The 13382-nt window shown below is 44.3% G+C and overlaps 1 protein-coding gene across 2 annotated transcripts in view; it reads left to right on the top strand.

Moving 5' to 3' along the window:
• Nucleotides 1–13382, top strand: part of LOC125897372 (CD2-associated protein) — a 260984-nt gene that overhangs the window by 123592 nt on the left and 124010 nt on the right. For both annotated transcript variants that reach the window (XM_049590680.1, XM_049590679.1), the window contains exons 7-8: nt 365–452; nt 869–963. In XM_049590680.1, coding sequence (XP_049446637.1) covers nt 365–452; nt 869–963 — 183 coding nt within the window. The remainder of the gene's footprint in view (nt 1–364; nt 453–868; nt 964–13382) is intronic.

The following is a 13382-nucleotide window of genomic DNA, read 5'->3' as shown; positions in this document are numbered from 1 at the left end:
CATTAATTTCTTTTAGTACCATAGCAAAGTAGTGGTCCTTGTTACTTTGATCTTCCTTATTTCCATATAGTCTTTTCTTGCCTGTGACTCACTAGTCATCAAGCTGTAATATCAGTCATTCTCTGTAAAGCAAAGAAGGTACAAGCTTTCTGTTTTACTGTTTGTGTTCTTTCAGTAATTATTCTTTCTTTCCTTAACTGCTATTAGCAGCATCATTCATACACATTTATATTTAATAGCACCAAGTCATGGTCAGAGTTCTCCACTCAGAAAGTATATGACAGACAGGACTCCTCTTCGTGAAGCCACATATCCATTCATGTGCGATAAATCATTTCCATCTGTATGGTTTGCTTCATTTTAGCCAATCCCATCATTACCATCTGCTGCAAAGCCCGCCCATCCCAACATGACAGAGTTGCAGCGAGTGGATGGAGACAGCAAATCCAAAGGTAAAACACCATCAAAGTACTGTAAAAGGATCCTTTGACCTGTGGAACGTATCTTGACTTACAGTTGTTTTCTGTCTGTCCTGTTTACTTGTGAAGCTGGTGTGCTAGCTTTGTTAGCAAATTTAGCATCTGTCATTGATTCCAGGTCCACTGTGGAGTTTGGATAAAATGAAACATCACTTGCAAATACTGAAAAAAGCAGTTATTCAAAAAGAAATTATGTAAGTGAGTGTAAACCTTGTGTTGTTTGTATGTCTGGGAAATATGATAGGATGTTTCTATCTCTAAGAGATGTGTTAATTCTCAGGTGTACCAGTTTCAAGTCATTCTGAGCACATGAATAGTAACTAGTTGTATATATGCACATTGCTGTGTTTGGTTTTCTTGTTAAGACCCAACTACCTCTGTTTCCTCAGCAAAAGAGTACTGTAAGGTCACATTTGGTTTTGAGGCTACAAATGAGGATGAGCTGACCTTGAAAGAGGGCGATATCATCCACATCCTGAGCAAGGTATGTTTTCACTGCTGTATGCATACACGGTGTGGAATTTAATGAATAAACAGAAGAACTGGATGTATTTGGAAACAATACAGAAGTGAGCTATATTAGTTGAACTAATCTACTTGATTGGTTATACTATCTCTTGTCATCCTGTTGGTTTGCTCACAGATGATTTTCAAGCTCTGTCTAACACCGCCAGTCATGTCAGCCTGTCCGAGCCTCATCTGACTGTCACTGCCTGAGCTCACATGGGATAGCTTTTGTTCCTAAATGTAATCTATCTGCCTGACAACTCCCACATTTCAGCAATTTCAACAAAGATGATTTCCAAGTGCTCTTCTTAACTTAAGGCCCAGATACACCAAACCAACATCAAAGAACTAGCTGCAATGAAGGCTAACTGTTGGATTGCTTCACATTGCAGCCATAAAGTTGCACTGAACACACTGCAAAGACTATGGTCAATGGCTGACTAGCACGTATGTTCTGCACTCGCATGAAAGGAAATAACTCTCCACACCAGCAGGTGGTGGTAGTCTGTACTCATTCAAAAAAGGGGAACTGGAAGACCATCAGGACGGATTCAAGATGCCAGTTAGCCATTAACAACAAAACCTTATAAGAATCCCTAAAGAATTGTAGGATATTAACTGTGCACTGGCAAACAATAACACAAACAACTATGTACTGTTCCCTCCAAAGAGCTCAGTGGCAAAAAAAAAAAAAAATCTCATCTCATCAAACAAGTTTGTTTTGATCTCACTCCCTCAGGACTTTAGTCATTTGTTTTCCTTTACTTTCTCACTTCTGTTTCTCTTCTCGTGGTCTGAGCTGAACTGCCAATCAAAAGGATTTTACCGCCAACAGGCTCCACTGTCTCTGACACCAATTCAACATGCTGAATCAGCTGAATAAAGCCAACAAGTGCCAATGGTGTGAGACACACTGTACAAACTAGAGCAACACACACTCACAGACGGCTTAACATTGACCAATGGCAGACTATCAGCTTGAGCAACTTTCCCACTGCACAAAAACTAAATGCGAGCCCACGGACTGACTCATGGGGCTCTAGTTTCCCGGCGCAGCACAGCACAGTGCAGGGTGGCGAACCCCGCGCAGAGCTAGTTTCGAGCAGTGCAACCCGAGGCGCGCTCAGTTTGGTAGTTTGGCAGACTGAGGTGCGCTGAGATGGGTGTGGCTGCGCAGCAGGGGGAGGTGTCGACAGATCCAGCTTGGTGCAGTGACAGTTTTGTGCGCTAAAAGCTTGCCTGCTGAAACCAGGTCTACTGTCAATGCATCGGGAGCGCAGCCGGTGTAAGCCGAAGTTTGGCTGACCGGCGGACAGTGTGCACACGTCACCAAAACCTCACAGACAGGTTTCCAGAATGTCAGGCACATTTAACAATGCAATAAATACCCAAAAAACACTATTCAATGCAACTATCTGCAATCAGCACATAAATGTCTGTCCTGACACACATCTGATGTCAGATCAAAGGGGATTGGCACCGTTTGGCACATTTGGCACACGTAATGGAAACCCAACCTGATTTGATTAACAGAGCTGCAAACTAATGAGTTCACATCCCTCTCAGCCAACCACAAACAGCCACAGCATCAGATAGGGAGTATATATTCAGCATCTGTCACTTTAGAAAAGTCAAAAGAAAAGAAACAGAGTGAGACTGCGAGAGAGAAAGAGAGAGCGCGCGCGCACATGAGAGAAACGCAACATTGATTTACAATTGTGGTGACCTCCTCCCAGGCTACCTTTGCATCATTAGCCCGTGAGGTCTGCACGCAGTACTGTATATTCGGACACTGCGAGCTTGGACCTCCCGGACCAAAACATCAGTTTCCTCCTGGAAGAAGTTTGGCCGTCTGACGCTGCTGCTCTCTTCTGCCATGGCGAATTGAGTAAATTCTCATTACGCATTTAAGGGCGAGGAGAGGTGCTCATTTGATTGGTGTGGTGTGTGTAAAATCCACTCCACGCCTTCTCTCCTCCCTCTTTCCGACTTGTGCAGGTAGGAGGGATGGAGGTGGTAAAGAGGAGTAGCTGCGCCAGGCGCACGATGTGCCAAACTTGCAAAATCCACCTGGCCACACCCAGTTGGCGAAGCGCAGGTGCGCTGCGCCTGCCTCACCCGGTCTGCGAAACTAGAGCCCACACAGTTGTCAGTCAGTCATGTTGTAAAATCCTTGCATTAAATACCTTATTAAAACCAGACTTATCAGAAAAAATGATTTAACATACAGCAGTGTGATTAAAAACTACCCAAAATGACAAAAGCCATGATTGGGAAAAAAATTATTTGACGTGTTCTTTGACTTTTTAGTTTGGCCCATGTCCCATCCACTAACATGAATTGGGCGGGCTCTTGACCTATACTGCAGCCAGCCACCAGTGGGACATCCAGATATTTCGACTTCACTTTTGGGGAGCTCTCATGTCGTCCATCTTGATATAGAGTTTACGATAAATAATCAAACATAATAACATGCCAAGAGTCCTTTGTGAACACAGACCAAATTTAGACTTCAAACAGAACCTTGTTTTTGTGTCTTGTTGTTCTGTAAACGTACTAATTTAAAAAGGAAGTCGATGTTGACATAGACAGGCTCTATACGTGGCTAGAGATTGTGGGCAAGTTAGGCTTTTCCCAATAGGACCTCAGTTTTCCCAGCATGCCTAGCAGAGATGCACTGAATTTTAAATTCCGGTCAGATAGCGATACGGATGTTTAAAAAGACAGTTTGGCAGTTAGCAGATACTGGTACTTTTATATTGTTGTTTACTTTGTTTTGTTGTTTTAGTTTGCCCCTTTTGTGCCAGAGAAACAACAAAATCTACACTATAAAAAGAGATAACTGAACTTTTGAAAAGTCATTCAGTCCTTTATTACACTACCTTTGAATGAGCACAAACTCAATCATACACATTTACAAACTTAAATATAACCTTTAACATGAAAATTTCTTTCAAAAAATAACTGCTTCAAAAGACTTTTTACTCTGTATAATTCATAATTCCCTCTCTAATATCTATTTTATATTGCTGCGAAAACAACAAATGTCTCCTTTAAACAACTGCATTTATTTAAGTTTCTTGCCAGAAACTACATTTTACAAGATTACATCTGAACACGTCATGAAGGCGTCATAATTTACCTTTGCCCAATTCTCATTTTTAATAAGAAGAGCTTAAACGCATGCAACCTCTGTCAGCTGTTAGTTGTGGCCTCGAGCTGCTAACAGCTAACTAGCTTTACTTCTGCTGATTTCAACATGTATTCGTTGTTCACAATGTAGCATTATCAGGGAAACAATAGGGTACATTCTCTGGTGCGACAACAGTTTACTGCATCCTTTCGTCCTGAAGGCGAGCACATTTTCTTTTGTCTCATTTTCTTTTCATCTCGTCACACAACAGTGAGATCACAGAGGCCATCTGCCAAACAGTCTTTGTATTCTTCTTGTACTTGTTCATTAATTTAAGTGTGTGGCCATTAGTCTGGAGCCCTGCTTTTTAACCTGCACAAAACTGTTTCAAAGGTGTTTTATTAGAGCATGTCAACAAATAGCGTCATAAATAGACAAGTAATGTGTCAATGTATCCAAATACACATACATGCAGTTGTCTTGTTGTATGCTCTTTTTAAATTGTTTGTGAACATATTTTGAAAAGTAATAAGGAAACATATTTACATATACCAGTGGCGGCTGCTAGTCTTTCAAACCGGGGGAAGCTCACTTTAAGTTTACATCATAAAATTTGTCATATTGTAGTGAGGCAGTAACTTATAAAAGGAACATTTAATTGAAGCCGTTTTTCAAACAAACTCATGCCATAGAACCACAGCAAAACACACCTCAAGGTTTTTCAGATGGGTTTCAACACCTGAACTGTGTCTACACTACTGAACTGATTTTCTCTCAAAAAAAGTTGCCTTGAAAGGAGCAGCATCTTAACACTGGCCCAGGTAACAAACAGTGCTATTTAACAACATTCTCTGAACAGTCTCAAATATTACTGAGACACACATTTCTTATATGAATTCTGTCCTCCGCTCCTTTTGCAGAAAATGGTTTGTGACCCTGTCATACCAACTGCACACACACAAAACAACTACAGCTTTGTGATTCAACGAACAAACGAACTAAGTAACTAGACAGGGTACAAACTCAATAATACAACGTTTATGTCTTTATTTACAGTGTGTGTTGTGTGTGTACTGTACAAACGGTAAAAATGAGCTGTATTGCTTATGGAAATAAGGAACTCCGGACGGCACTCTGTCAGAAGACTCCACTCGCTGATGCCAGTGTGTATTTCCAAAGTGCTGTCAATCACAAAGAGGTTCCGCCTTTTAGACAATTCCTCCAATCATCATGCATACACCGAGCGTCCTCTGCTGCCTACCGCTCCATTAGGTCCCGAGGAAGCTGAGCCTCCCTGAAAGTGACAATTTTGTTGCATTTATCCAATGACTGTCTCGCTTTGTTGCATGAAAAAAACCTGCTCAGTGAAAGCGCCGCTTCCACTGTGCTGACACGAGAATGTATGACAGGGAGGTCACGTTTGAAAACGGGTGATAAACAGCTGACATTTGAACATCATAATCATAATGTTAAATGCATCCTAGCGCATGTTTAATGCAATGTAAATTCTTATTTTAATGTAAATTCAATAGTGCATATTTGACCATTTCTTCTATGAAATTTTAGGGGAAGTTCAGCCTCCCGTGTTGTCTAAGAGCAATCGCCCCTGATATGCACAGCATAAACATGCATACATACACACATGCCATGAGATGAAAATAAAAAACACAATGAAAAATATAAAATATAAAAAAAAATATATTTTTTTAAAAAAAAGAAAGAAAAAAGGGACACCCCCCACCCCACCAGTCCTTCCCTTCCATCATAATGTCGATTTCATTTTAGTTTTACCATAAGAGTGTATCTTATTCTTTCTAGGTGAAGTGTGTTTGTAAGGTCACTAAGCCAGCCTTTGCCATGGGGACTTCTTTCTTTTTCCAGTGCATAAGGAGCAGTTTCTTTGCAATAATGAGACTATAGGATAGGAAACATTGCTGCCGTTTGCTTAATTTCAATCAATCAATTTTATTTATAAAGCCCAATATCACAAATCACAATTTGCCTCACAGGGCTTTACAGCATACGTCATCCCGCAGCGGATAAGGAAAAACTCCCCCAAAAAAACCCTTTAACGGGGAAAAAAAAACGGTAGAAACCTCAGGAAGAGCAACTGAGGAGGGATCCCTCTTCCAGGACAGACAGACGTGCAATAGATGTCGTACAGAACAGATCAGCATAATAATTAACAGTAATCCGCATGACACAATGGGACAGAAAGAGAGAAAGACAGAGAGAGAGGGAGAGAGAGAGAGAGAGAGAGAGAGATGTAGGTAATGACAGTAGCTTACAACAACATTATTGAAAGTAATAATATTATAGTTATAGTTCTGGCTACTGTGGTACAATATGTTGAAAGTATGTATTAATGTGACTAATGACTAATGATGGCAGCAGCAGCAGGAGGCATCTGGCAGGACCACGGCAGCAGCACAAACACACGTCACGCTGTCCAGGCACCGCTGCGATATGAGTTAATCTGAGAGACAGTGGAGCACAAAGGCTCCGGAGAAGAATCCGAGTTAGTGACATCCAGAATGGCCGAGTTAGCAAGATGCAGTAATAGGATACGTGAGAGAGAGAGAGAGAGAGAGAGAGAGAGAGAAAGAGAGAAGGTGCCCGGTGTATTATAGGGGGGTCCTCTAGCAGACTAGGCCTAAGTCAGCCTAACTAGGGGCTGGTACAGGGCAAGCCTGGGCCAGCCCTAACTATAAGCTTTATCAAAGAGGGAAGTCTTAAGTCTAGTCTTAAATGTGGAGACGGTGTCTGCCTCCCGGACGGTAACAGGAAGATGATTCCACAGGAGAGGAGCCTGATAGCTGAAGGCTCTGGCTCCTGATCTACTTTAGGGACCACGAGTAACCCTGCGTTCTCAGAGCGCAGTGTTCTGGTGGGATAATATGGCACTATGAGCTCTCTAAGATATAACGGAGCTTGACCATTTAGAGCTTTATAAGTTAACAGTAGGATTTTAAATTCGTCGTCATCGTCATCCTCCGCTTATCCGGGTCCAGGTCGCGGAGGCAGCAGCCTCAGCAAAGAAGCCCAGACAGTCCTCTCCCCAGCCACTTCCGTCAGCTCTTCCGCGGGAACCCCGAGGCATTCCCAGGCCAGCCGGGTGATGTAATCCCTCCAGCGTGTTCTGGGGAGGCCCCGAGGTCTCCTCCCGGTTGGACATGCCCGAAACACCTCCCAAGGGAGGCGTCCGGAAGGCATCCTTACCAGATGCCCGAACCACCTCAACTAGCTCCTCTCGATGTGGAGGAGCAGCGGCTCTACTCCGAGTCCCTCCCGGATGTCTGAGCTCCTCACCCTATCCCTAAGGCTGAGCCCAGCCACCCTGCGGAGGAAACTCATTTCGGCCGCTTGCACTCATTATCTCATTCTTTCAGTCACTACCTAGAGCTCGTGACCATAGGTGAGGACTGGAACGTAGATCGACCGGTAAATCGAGAGCTTCGCTTTCTGGCTAAGCTCCCTCTTCACCACAACGGACCGGTTAAGCGCCTGCATCACTGCTGACGCTGCCCCAATCCGCCTGTCAATCTCCCGCTCCATCCTACCCTCACTCGTGAACAAGATCCCGAGATACTTAAACTCCTCCACCTGAGGAAGGACCTCCCCCCTGACCTGGAGTGGGCAATCCACCCTTTTCTGGCTGAGGACCGTGGCCTCAGACTTGGAGGTGCTGATTCTCATCCCAGCCGCTTCACACTCGGCTGCGAACCGCCCCAGCGAGAGCTGAAGGTCACTGTTCGATGGAGTTAGGAGGACCACGTCATCCGCAAAAAGCAGGGACAAGATCCTCCCGTCACCGAACCTGACACCCTCCACCACTCGGCTGCGCCTAGAAATTCTGTCCATAAAAGTTATGAACAGAACCGGTGACAAAGGGCAGCCCTGGCGGAGTCCAACCCTCACTGGGAACAGGTCCGACTTACTGCCAGCCACGCGAACCAGACTCATGCTCCTTTGGTACAGGGACTGGATGGCCCTTAGCAAGGGGCCACCAACCCCATACTCCCGGAGCACCCCCCACAGGATGCCCCTGGGGACACGGTCGTAAGCCTTCTCCAAATCCACAAAACACATGTGGACTGGTTGGGCAAACTCCCATGCCCCCTCCAGCACCCTGGCGAGGGTAAAGAGCTGGTCCACGGTTCCGCGTCCGGGACGAAAACCACATTGCTCCTCCTCAATCCGAGGTTCAACTATCGACCGGACCCTCTTCTCCAGCACCCTGGAGTAAACCTTACCGGGTAGGCTGAGGAGTGTGATCCCCCTGTAGTTGGAACACACCCTCTGGTCCCCTTTCTTGAAAATGGGGACCACCACCCCGGTCTGCCACTCCAGAGGCACTGGCCCTGATGTCCACGCAATGTTGCAGAGGCGTGTCAACCAGGACAGCCCTACAACATCCAGAGCCTTGAGATATCCAGGACGAATCTCATCCACCCCCGGGGCTCCGCCACCTCGGAGTTGTTTCACTACCTCAGCAACTTCTGCCCCAGAAATTGGACGACCCGCCCCCGAGACCCCGTCTCTGTTTCCTCACCGGAATACGTGTTGGTGGGATTGAGGAGCTCCTCAAAGTATTCCTTCCACCGCCCGACAATGTCCCCAGTTGACGTCAGCAGCTCCCCGCCCCCACTGTAAACAGTGTGAGCAAGTTGCCGCCTTCCCCCCCTGAGGCGCCGGACGGTTTGCCAGAACCTCTTTGGAGCCGATTGATAGTCTTCCTCCATGGCCTCACCGAACTCCTCCCACGCCCGAGTGTTTGCCTCAACGACTGCCGCCGCTGCGCTCTGCTTGGCCCGCCGGTACCCGTCAGCTGTTTCCAGAGACCCACAGACCAACCATGCCCTGTAGGCCTCCTTCTTCAGCCTGACGACTGATTACCGCCGCGACTGGCCCCAGCGGCCTTGCGGCCACAGCTCACAACCGCCGCCTCGACAATGGCTGAGCGGAACAAGGCCCATTCGGACTCAATGTCCCCCTCTGCCCTTGGGACGCGGTCGAAGCTCTCCCGGAGGTGGGAGTTGAAGATCATCTGGACAGGTTCTTCCGCCAGGCGTTCCCAGCAGACCCTCACTGTTCGTTTGGGCCTGCCAGGTCTGCGCGGCGTCTTCCCCCACCATCTGATCCAACTCACCACCAGGTGGTGATCAGTTGACAGCTCTGCTCCTCTCTACACCCGAGTGTCCAGAACATAAGGCCGCAGGTAAAATGATACGACTACAAAGTCGATCATTGACCTGCGACCTAGGATGTCCTGGTGCCACGTGCACCGATGGACATCCTTATGGGATTTTAAATTCAATTCTGGATTTTACAGGGAGCCAGTGCAGAGAAGCTAAAACAGGAGAAATATGATCTCGTTTCTTAGTTCCTGTTAGTACACGTGCTGCTGCATTCTGAATTAGCTGGAGAGTTTTTAAGGACTTACTAGAGCTACCTGATAATAGAGAGTTACAGTAATCCAGCCTTGAGGTAACAAAAGCGTGGACCAATTTTTCTGCATCTTTTCGGGTCAGGATAGGCCTAATTTTCGCAATATTACTCAGATGAAAAAATGCAGTCCGTGAGGTTTGTTTTAAATGAGAATTAAAAGACAAATCTTGATCAAATATTACTCCGAGGTTTCTTACGGTAGTGCTAGAGGCCAGAGCAATGCCGTCTAGAGAAACTATGTCATCAGATAAAGAGTCTCTGAGTTGTTTGGGGCCAAGAACAATAACTTCAGTTTTGTCTGAATTTAACATCAGGAAATTGGTGCTCATCCAGGTTTTTATGTCTTTAAGGCAGTTATGGAGTTTAGTTAATTGATTACTTTCTTCTGGCTTCATCGATAAATACAACTGTGTATCATCCGCATAACAATGGAAATTTATAGAGTGATTTCTAATGATGTTACCTAGAGGAAGCATATATAGAGTAAATAGGATTGGTCCGAGCACAGAACCTTGCGGAACTCCAAAACAAACTTTGGTACGTAAGGACAATTCATTATGAACGTGAACAAACTGAAAACGATCAGATAAATAAGATTTAAACCAGCTCAGTGCAGAACCTTTTAGACCAATTAAGTGATCCAGTCTCTGCAGTAGAATTTGATGGTCAATTGTGTCAAACGCCGCACTAAGATCTAATAAAACAAGTACAGAGACAAGTCCTTTGTCTGAAGCAATCAGAAGGTCATTTGTAATTTTAACTAGTGCTGTCTCAGTGCTATGATGCACTCTAAATCCTGACTGAAATTCCTCAAATAGATTATTATCATGGAGAAAATCACACAGCTGGTCTGCGACTACTTTCTCAAGGATCTTTGACAGAAAGGGAAGATTAGATATTGGTCTATAGTTGGCTAACACCTCTGGATCCAGGGTGGACTTTTTTAGTAGAGGTTTAATTACAGCTACCTTAAAAGACTGTGGTCAGTGTTTCCCATACATTCATTTATCTGTGGCGGTGCGCCACGAATAAATTATCTCCGCCACATATAGATTTTTCTGCTTTTGGCGCTACCTGTTCGACCTCGCTCATAAACACATTATAATGGGACTCACTATCTGTGAATGTAGCTTGTCGTTACAATTCCGGTGCAATAGGTGGCGGTATGCATCGTAAAGACGCACTTAACGCACCTGGTCCGCCAGAAGAAGAAGAACAAGAAGCAGACGTAGTAGCAGAACGGATCCAAAGACCTCTCGGTACAAATATGTGAGCAAACAAGTCCAAAAGTGGCTTGAACAACTCTAACTCATCATGTTATATTAGCCTCTGTCTGTATTAACATAGCTGGATGCTCAACATGTGCAGAGACATTAACTCACGCTGTTAGTAGTGTTAACTGCAGCGTGAGTCCCGTAGCAGCTCGCCCCCGTTAATCAATTACAGCAGCTCCACCGGCAACGGGAGCGGCGCAACAACCCCCGTCTGTCGCGCGACAACTCTCTATTTTATGCGGCTCTTCTATTTTTGTCGCGCTACACTCCCCTACGCGACCCTCCAGCAGATAAAAACTACATGAAAGAGTGTGCTAAACAAGCACAATGTGTTTTTAAATGAATAAACCATTATCAGAGGTGATATGTAATGATTTTTTTTCATGCATTTATCCATGTTTATCCGTGACATTGTGTAAATGTCCGTGGCGGACATTTGAAAGCGAGTAGATGACAAACAGTACAGTAAACTTGTAGATAACTCAAATATATGTATTAACTTAGGTGGAAAATGCTTTAACATTTCATGCAGCCTACATGCAGCCTCTCAGCTCAGCAAACGGTTAACAACCCCGTTGGCTTCTCTACGTGTCGCTTCCGTACGCAGTCAGTGGAGCCCCAATGAATACGCCGTGACGCTACGCTTACGTTTGCAGCCGGTGGAGCCTGGCCGTAAGGTTCTGCTCGTTAGTAATTAACTCTGACGTTAGATGTTCACTCCTTCCCCCCCCCCCCCCCCGGACCACACCACCACAAATAGATTCCTGTCCTGTGGGAAACACTGGTGGTACATAGCCTGTTAATAAGGATATATTGATCATATCTAATATATGAGTGTTAACTAAAGGAAAGACCTCCTTAAGTAGCCTAGTTGGGATGGGGTCTAAGAGACACGTTGATGATTTAGATGAAGAAATCAATGCGGTCAATGAAGAGAAATTGGGGAGAAGCAATCTAAATATATATTAGGTTTTACAGCTGTGTTTGAGGTTAGATAGATACTATCTGAGGACAGGAGGTCATGAATTTTGCCTCTAATAGTTAGAATTTTGTCATTAAAAAAAGCTCATAAAATCATTACTGCTAAGGGCTAAAGGAATACAAGGCTCAATAGAGCTCTGACTCTCAGTCAGCCTGGCTACAGTGCTGAAAAGAAACCTGGCGTTGTTCTTATTGTCTTCTATTAATGCTGAGTAATAGTTTGCTCTGGCATTGCGGAGGCCCCTCTTATAAGTTTTGAGACTGTCTGTCCAGATTAAACGAGATTCTTCCAGTTTGGTTAATCGCCAATTCCTTTCAAATTTTCGCGATATGTGTTTTAACTTAAGGGTTTGAGAGTTATACCAAGGAGCGAACTTTCTTTGCTTTTTTAACTTCTTTTTAAGAGGAGCTACAGAGTCAAGTGTTGTTCGCAGCGAGCCTACAGCGCTATCGACAAAATGATCAAAGTCGGTCCAGGAAACCTCTGTTACTGAGGGACTTGGTATTGAATTTAATGATGGAGTAATGTTTTCCTTAAATTTTGCCACAGCACTATCTGATAAACATCTAGTATAGTAACTGTTGCTGAGTGGCGTGTAATCGAGTAAAGAGAAATCAAAAGTAATCAGATAATGATCCGATAGCGAGGGATTCTGTGGAAAGACTTTTAGATTATCAATTTCAATTCCATACGTCAGAACTAGATCGAGGGTATGGTTAAAACAGTGAGTGGGTTCATGTACACCCTGACTGAAGCCAATGGAGTCTAATAATGAGATAAACCCGGTAGCCAGGGAGTCATTATCAGCGTCGACATACAATACAATAATAACCTACAATAATAACTTTATCTGATTTAAGAACTAAACTGGATAAAAACTCTGAAAATTCAGATACAAATTCAGAATACGAGCCAGGAGCACGGTACACTATAACAAATAAAAGTGGCTGCGAGGTTTTCCGGGTCGGATGTAAAAGACTAAGAACGAGGCTTTCAAATGAATTATAATCTAGTTTAGATTTAGGGCTGATTAACAGACTAGAGTTAAAAATGGCTGCAACTCCCCCTCCTCGGCCGCTGCCTCGAGGAATGTGGGTATTATTATGACTGGGAGGAGTGGACTCATTTAGACTAACATATTCATCTGGACACAGCCATGTTTCAGTGAGACTGAGTAAATCAATATGATTATCTGATATTAATTCGTTTACTAACACTGCTTTAGACGATAGATATTTAACAGTCCGCATTTAATTCTCCTGTTTTGTCTTTCTGTCACAGAAGAGGTTTTAATTTTTATGAGGTTGTTATGCACAACTCCTCTTTGTTTAATTTTGGATTTAAAAAATTTAGGTGGTCGGGGGACAGACACCGTTTGTATAAAACTATGAAAACTATGGCTGGGTAACTGAACTAGAAGCTCAGAGAGGCGTATAGGACTGCGACTCTGAGTCCTGGTCTCAACTCTGGGTTGTCAGGGATTTAAATTACTAATAAAGTTTGCCAGGTTCCTAGAAATGAGAGCAGCTCCATCCAAAGTGGGATGAATGCCGTCTCCT

Source organism: Epinephelus fuscoguttatus, linkage group LG11 (genome assembly GCF_011397635.1).
Source record: "Epinephelus fuscoguttatus linkage group LG11, E.fuscoguttatus.final_Chr_v1".
Taxonomy (NCBI): Eukaryota; Metazoa; Chordata; class Actinopteri; order Perciformes; family Serranidae; genus Epinephelus; species Epinephelus fuscoguttatus.
The sequence above is the reverse complement of the archived record's forward strand: the minus strand, read 5'-3'. Positions and strand labels throughout refer to the sequence as shown.